General features: G+C 43.6%; 1 protein-coding gene across 1 annotated transcript; it reads right to left on the reverse strand.

Annotated features, from left to right (window-relative positions):
• Positions 1 to 608: 608 nt before the first annotated feature.
• Positions 609 to 6233, reverse strand: LOC138978941 (uncharacterized). The gene is made up of 5 exons (XM_070351755.1): positions 6077 to 6233; positions 5138 to 5218; positions 2661 to 2886; positions 1314 to 1364; positions 609 to 801 (listed from the first exon to the last, which is right to left on the reverse strand). The coding sequence occupies exons 2-5, from the start codon at positions 5216 to 5218 to the stop codon at positions 758 to 760; spliced, it is 402 nt and encodes a 133-aa protein (XP_070207856.1). The 5' UTR covers positions 6077 to 6233; the 3' UTR covers positions 609 to 757.
• Positions 6234 to 8091: the final 1858 nt, after the last annotated feature.

Here is an 8091-nt window from a genome sequence, read left to right on the forward strand (position 1 = left end):
GTCCACGAAAATAAATTCTTTGAAAATGTCTCACTCTCGACGGAAAGCAGCCAGGATGTTCCCCACACAACACTCCAACATGTTCCCTACACAACACTCCAACATGTGCCCCACACAGCACTCCAACATGTTCCCTACACAACACTCCAACATGTGCCCCACACAGCACTCCAACATGTTCCCCACACAACACTCCAACATGTGCCCCACACAACACTCCAACATGTGCCCCACACAACACTCCAACATGTGCCCCACACAACACTCCAACATGTGCCCCACACAACACTCCAACATGTGCCCCACACAGCACTCCAACATGTGCCCCACACAACACTCCAACATGTGCCCCACACAGCACTCCAACATGTGCCCTACACAACACTCCAACATGTGCCCCACACAACACTCCAACATGTGCCCCACACAACACTCCAACATGTGCCCCACACAACACTCCAACATGTGCCCCACACAACACTCCAACATGTGCCCCACACAACACTCCAACATGTGCCCCACACAACACTCCAACATGTGCCCCACACAACACTCCAACATGTGCCCCACACAACACTCCAACATGTGCCCCACACAACACTCCAACATGTTTTCTCTGCTCTTTATTATCTGCTTTACATAGATCAACAATGGCATGTCAGCCATGCATGTCTTACTCAGTCATGCCTCGTTAACCACAGTCGGAAAGCAAATAATGTTGGACATATTTGGCTGGAGGTAGCCCGAGAACCGCCTCTTACTTTTGCGGCTGTTCTTCTGCGATACAGGTGTCCACCAGTTCTGAAACACAGGGAAGGTGGATATGTAAGGTGTATCAAAGGTAGGATATATAGTATATCAATACAGTAGTAGTAGTAGTAGTAGTAGTAGTAGTAGTAGTAGTAGTAGTAGTAGTAGTAGTAGTAGTAGTAGTAGTAGTAGTAGTAGTAGTAGTAGTAGTAGTAGTAGTAGTGGTAGTAGTAGTGGTAGTAGTAGTCGTCGCAGTCGTCGTAGTCGTCGTAGTGGTTGTGGTAGCAAGTAGTAGTGGTAGTAGTAGTAGTAGTAGTATTTGTTGTAGAAGTACTAGTAGAAGTAGTAGTAGTAGTAGTAGTGGTATTAGTATTAGTAGTAGCAGTCATAGTCGTAGAAAAGTGGTAGTGGTAGTTGTAGAAGTAGTAGTAGTAGTAGTAGTAGTAGTAGTAGTAGTAGTAGTAGTAGTAGTAGTAGTAGTATTAGTAGTAGTAGTAGTAGTAGTAGTAGTAGTAGCAGCAGTAGTAGTTGTAGAAACCAGAAACCAGAAACTAGATACTCACTCAGTGCCCCCATGAACAATCCGAACTCTGCATGGTTCAGGGTCATATCTCCTGGAAACAGAAACATATGAAACAGTCACAGGTTGCACACAACAAAGCCTCAAGCGGATATGCATGAATCAGAAGATCGTACTATTATATGTGCACACTAATAGGGTTGCACAAAACAGTATCATCAACCTGATCCACAGATGAAACAATGGATTGCACCATTGCGGGCACTAATTTGATTGCACAAAATGGAGCATCAAACAGGCAAATAACTGACAGAAAACAAACCACAACCAGATCACATCCTTGCACAAAACAGTAACCTCAAACAGTCAGAAACAGGAAAGAGAAGATGACACTCTGACAGACAAAGACAGCATTGCGCAAACCCTAGACCTCAACACTCTACAGTCAGTACATTACAAATCAACTCATCAAAATGAAAGATAGCCGACACAGCTGAATGAATACGTCACAACAACCTGCAAGCAGTGAGGTGCGTATGCGTAGCGAGTGAGTACTGTGACTCACCCTCGTCATCTGCGTCATCAAAACCTTTCGTGACGACAGCAACGATTGAGATGGACATGCGTAGCGAGTGTGAGTACAGTGGAACTCCCTGTTAAGACACCCCAATGTAAGACTCCCTCCCTGTTAAAACCCCGATTGTTCAGGTCTTTAAAGGGGGATCACCCTGTGACTGTCACTCACCCTGTACTGTCACTCACCCTGTACTGTCACTCACCCTGTACTGTCACTCGCCCTGTACTGTCACTCACCCTGTACTGTCACTCACCCTGTACTGTCACTCACCCTGTACTGTCACTCGCCCTGTACTGTCACTCACCCTGTACTGTCACTCACCCTGTACTGTCACTCACCCTGTACTGTCACTCACCCTGTACTGTCACTCACCCTGTACTGCCACTCACCCTGTACTGTCACTCACCCTGTACTGTCACTCACCGTGTACTGTCACTCACCCTGTACTGTCACTCACCCTGTACTGTCACTCACCCTGTACTGTCACTCACCTTGTACTGTCACTCACCCTGTACTGTCACTCACCCTGTCAGTACTGTCACTCACCCTGTACTGTCACTCACCCTGTACTGTCACTCGCCCTGTACTGTCACTCACCCTGTACTGTCACTCACCCTGTACTGTCACTCACCCTGTACTGTCACTCACCCTGTACTATTACTCACCCTGTACTGCCACTCACCCTGTACTGTCACTCACCCTGTACTGTCACTCACTCTGTACTGCCACTCACCCTGTACTGTCACTCACCCTGTACTGTCACTCACCCTGTACTGCCACTCACCCTGTACTGTCGCTCACACTGTCACTCACCCTCCGTGTCGACGGCACCAAAAGCCTCAACGACATCCTCGAAGGTCACTGCAGGCTCAGTGATTTGAAGGTCTTTGCAGCTCTTGCCACCGCTCGGTCCACCGCCGGGGGGTCCGGGGGGTCCGGGTGCGCCCCTCTTGCGTCCGGTGGTGACACAGTTGTAGAAATGAATGCCATCCGTGGTGCACTTTTTGACGTAGTCTACCGCTTCTCTCACGAAGCGAAACTTTGTCAATAGAACAGAAAAGAGTTACAATGTCAGTAGAACAACTATGGAAATAAGTCTGTCGGCTTTGTGTTGGTTGTGAAAGAGAGGAAACTCTTGCTAGAAAAACTGTCCACATGTGCTCTTTGTCTACGTGTTTCAGACACACCCCTCGCTAGAAACTGGTCCATGATTTGACGAGGGAAAGGTTGCCTCAAGAAAAGCAAGAGTAATCACTCTTTTACAACCCATTCAAACCCGACACAGTTATTGTCTACCATCGCCTGTTGCGTTATTAATATTAACACACCCGACACAGTTATTGTCTACCATGGCCTGTTGCGTTATTAATATTAACAAACCCGACACAGTTATTGTCTACCATCGCCTGTTGCGTTATTAATATTAACAAACCCGACACAGTTATTTTCTACAATCGCCTGTTGCGTTATTAATATTAACACACCCGACACAGTTATTGTCTACCATCGCCTGTTGCGTTATTAATATTAACACACCCGACACAGTTATTGTCTACCATCGCCTGTTGCGTTAGTAATATTAACAAACCCGACACAGTTATTGTCTACCATCGCCTGTTGCGTTATTAATATTAACAAACCCGACACAGTTATTGTCTACAATCGCCTGTTGCGTTATTAATATTAACACACCCGACACAGTTATTGTCTACCATCGCCTGTTGCGTTATTAATATTAACAAACCCGACACAGTTATTGTCTACCATCGCCTGTTGCGTTATTAATATTAACAAACCCGACACAGTTATTGTCTACAATCGCCTGTTGCGTTATTAATATTAACAAACCCGACACAGTTATTGTCTACCATGGCCTGTTGCGTTATTAATATTAACAAACCCGACACAGTTATTGTCTACAATCGCCTGTTGCGTTATTAATATTAACACACCCGACACAGTTATTGTCTACAATCGCCTGTTGCGTTATTGATATTAACAAACCCGACACAGTTATTGTCTACCATCGCCTGTTGCGTTATTGATATTAACAAACCCGACACAGTTATTTTCTACCATCGCCTGTTGCGTTATTAATATTAACAAACCCGACACAGTTATTTTCTACCGTCGCCTGTTGCGTTATTAATATTAACAAACCCAACACAGTTATTGTCTACCATCGCCTGTTGCGTTATTAATATTAACAAACCCGACACAGTTATTGTCTACCATGGCCTGTTGCGTTATTAATATTAACAAACCCGACACAGTTATTGTCTACAATCGCCTGTTGCGTTATTAATATTAACAAACCCAATAGCAGTAACACAAACAATAGAAATAGTACTGTCCTTTGATATCTCAAATTGTCCCAAGGTGTTCTCTCTTCTTCTTCTTCATTCATGGGCTCAAACTCCCACGTTCACTCATGTTTTTTGCCCGAGTGCCTTTTTTGTTTTTAACGTGTATGACCGTTTTTACCCCGCCGCCCCAAGCAGCATACGCCGTTTTCGAGGGAAGCATGCTGGATATTTTCGTGGTTCTATAACCCATCTGACATAGATTACCGAATATTTTCGGTGCGCAATAAGTCACAAGCAGGTCTGCACATAAGTCGACCTGGGAGATCGGACAAATCTCAACCCTCAACCCACCAGGATTTGAATTCAAGACCTTCCGATTTGGAGGCCGATGTCTTATCCACTACGCCACTGCGCCCGTCTGCCCCAGGGTACGACAGTGGTAGTTATCATGCCATGAACGGCAGTGGCAATAGCAGTACATTCCCGAGGGTCATACAAAAACCAGAATTGCCATGCAAGTGATGTAATCTCCTGCACATCTCAGGGTTTGATGATTTGATATCCAACATCGAGTTTTCAAGACGAACGAACCGACAAGACTCAACCAATAAGCCGACCAACAAACAGGATTTACTAAACGCAGGAACCCTACCCAACCAATAGCCTGTGAATAAGCAGACCCAGTGAGTGCGTGTATCTTTTGTTCGCTTCACAGATGTAGGGAGAAGAACTAACTTGCAAGTCAAACTGATGGACCCTCTGATATTCACGCATGCGTACCAGTACCTGCAAAACCTTCACGCTCACGGCACCCCCCCCCCCCTCCACACACACACACACCCGCACAGAGTGTAAACACAAAACGTAAAGCATTACCCACACAGAGTGTAAACACAAAACGTAAAGCATTACCCGCACAGAGTGTAAACACTAAACGTGAAGCATTACCCGTACAGAGTGTAAACACAAAACGTAAAGCCTTACCCGTACGCGAAACCGTGACCACGCATCAGACTCGGACACCATCAGCACGGCCAGGAAAGCAAAGATAATTCCCACACGCATCTAAAAGAACAAAATATATAATATAATTGTTCGAAATGATGATAACTAGTTTGTTTTCCTGCGAAGAAGTTTTGTGCTTGGTAGTTGTTCTCTCTGAAGTGAACAGTCAGGCCTAATTAGAGTGAATTAGCTTTGATTGACATTCAGCAAAACTTAAATGCATCAAAATTCACAACGGGTCCATATAAGGAGTAAGGGCGTCTAATATGGGCCTGTAAATAAACAAATCATTGCAGGTGTTTCTAAATTACAGAATAGCGAATGTCCCTTGAAATTTGGTCCGAATCGTCAGAAAACTTTCCAAAATAGTGCCTTCGGTGTACTATCTTTAAAGTATCATATAGTTTGTCGTACAGACGGGCAGACTGAGAGACAGACAGAGAGACAGACAGAGAGACAGACAGAGAGACAGACAGAGAGACAGACAAAGAGACAGACAGAGAGACAGACAGAGAGACAGACAGAGAGACAGACAGAGAGACTGACAAAAACGACAGACAAAAACGACAAACAGACAGACAGAGAACGAGACAGACAAACAGACAGACAGAGAAACAGACAGAGGTAAAGGCAGAAAAACAGACAAACAGAGAGACAGACAGAGATAGACAGAGAAAGAGACAGATGGAGAGACAGATAGAGGGACAGACAGATGGAAAGGCAAAAAAACAGACAGACAGAGAGACAGACGGAGAGACAAACAGAAACACAGATAGAGAGACAGAAAGACATAGAGACAGACAGAGAGACAGACAGAGAGACAGACAGAAAAACAGACAAACAGACAGACAGAGAGACAGACAGAAAAACAGACAGATAGAGTGAAGACAATCAGAAGACAGAGACAAGATTTCTCACCTTGGAAGCTTGCTGTTTGCGTTCTGTAGTTCACTCAAAATGGCAGAATGGACTATGTAGAGCTGTCGAAGCGAGGTGTCGGGTCTTCATTGACTACAGTATTTATACACACTCCCCAATCAAATCACACTCTTTATCTTCTTTGATTTTTGATTGGTGGTCCTCATGAGCTTCGCTAATCTTTCCACATGACTTTCAAGTTAATTTTCTGAATTAACATTATCAGCAAAACAGTCAGGATCAGAAGTCTCGGTTGACAAATATTCATTAATCTTTTTGACCAATGGGTGAGTTTTTTTTTAATTAACGGTGGTGTCACTTGCGAGACAAAAGCAATCAACGATGAAAGAAGAGAAATGGCACGGTCCATTCTTACTAATTAGTATCTGCTAATTTGCGCATCTATCAACTTCAAGTGGTAGAAACACAGTTTTTCAACTGATTTATATCAATCACAATGTCCATACTAGATAGGTGTGGCTTCGTCGATTGAGGTAAATGTACAACTACACATTGCTTGTCCGACTGTCTTTTTCTTCTTTTTTACATTTGGTCAAGTTTTGTGTGTGTTCGTATATGTGTGTGTGTGTGTGAGTGTGTGTGTGTGAGTGTGTGTGTGTGTGTGCGTGTGTGTGTGTGTGTGTGTGTGTGTGTGTGTGTGTGTGTGTGTGTGTGTGTGTGTGTGTGTGTGTGTAGAGCGATTCAGATAAAACTACTTTTTGAAACTGTGCATGAGAGTTCCTTCAAATGATTCAACGGTATTTGTTTTCTTAATTGTTTAAAGAAGTGGATCTTCTGATCTCTATTGGCAAAGAGTTTCACACAGCTGCTCCTGAACAAGCTAATTAAGCTTGATCAGTTTATGAAGATCGATACGAGTTAACGCCATAGTTAATGTTGAGACCAATACCTCTTCGTAACGGGTGTAAAATACGATTGCAACTAATTGGGCACAAACATGCCCTACCTTATACATAGAGACAGCTTTAGTGTAAGCAAGTCGCGTTTTACGGGAAGGAACTTAAGGGTGTTCAACTTCATTTCTGTAGACATGTGCGACTCATGCAGGACAAGCTTAGCAGCACGACGGTAAACAGAATTTAGTGTTTATAAAAGAACATCACTTTAGCCATCCAATATTGTCGACGCAAAATTAATACAAGCAAAGAGAGGGAGAGAGAGGGGGAGAGAGAGAGAGAGAGAGAGAGAGAGAGAGAGAGAGAGAGAGAGAGAGAGAGAGAGAGAGAGAGAGAGAGAGAGAGAGAGAGAGAGAGAGAGAGAGAGAGAGAGAGAGAGAGAGAGAGAGAGACAGAGACAGAGACAGACAGAGAAAGAGAGAGAGAGAGAGACAGAGGGAGAGAGAGCAAAGAGAGAGAGAGAGAGAGAGAGAGAAAGAGAGAAAGAAAGAGAAAAAGAAAGAGAGAAAGACAGAGAGACAGAGACAGAGAGACAGGGAGACAGAGACAGAGACAGAGAGACAGACAGAGACAGAAAACGAGAGACAGAGAAAGAGAGAGACGTAACAAAACATTATTTCCCTTCAATGGCATTGTCTTTCTGATTAATGAGTATATTCTGTTCCAGTTCCGGTTTTCAAAAACACATCTATCTTTTGACTGTATCAAACGTTCCCCAGACATCAAAGAATTGACAGTGTATGTCTGACAATCTTGCAATGAAAGTCATTATTCCTTTAAAGAACTAAACGGCTTCAGATGTGAATTGACAGTGTCTGTTTCGTTTGCGTTCTATCATTTCTAACAGTGACAAATTTGATAATTAGGTTTTGCAGCTGTACGGAAAAATTTACACAAAAAAGGTCAGTCTCAGTGTAAGTCTCAGTCTCTCTCTCTTTTACATGTTAAAAGTACATGTTAATATCTATATTTACGACCTACCATTATTTATTGAATGTATGTGTGAACTATTTGCAGATGATACTACAATTCATTCTTGTCACAAATATCTAAGTGAACTAAAAGAGTCCCCCAAAAACATTGATCGGTTGCTGGAAT

The sequence above is a fragment of the Littorina saxatilis genome, linkage group LG10 (assembly GCF_037325665.1).
Source record: "Littorina saxatilis isolate snail1 linkage group LG10, US_GU_Lsax_2.0, whole genome shotgun sequence".
Taxonomy (NCBI): Eukaryota; Metazoa; Mollusca; class Gastropoda; order Littorinimorpha; family Littorinidae; genus Littorina; species Littorina saxatilis.

Coding starts and splice junctions, on each gene's coding strand:
- LOC138978941 (XM_070351755.1), bottom strand. CDS start 5,218: ATGCGTGTGGGAATTATCTTTGCTTTCCTGGCCGTGCTGATGGTGTCC. Junction 2,887..5,137: donor GGTCACGGTTTCGCGTACGG/GTAAGGCTTTAC, acceptor CTATTGACAAAG/TTTCGCTTCGTGAGAGAAGC. Junction 802..1,313: donor ATTGTTCATGGGGGCACTGA/GTGAGTATCTAG, acceptor CCTGTGTTTCAG/AACTGGTGGACACCTGTATC.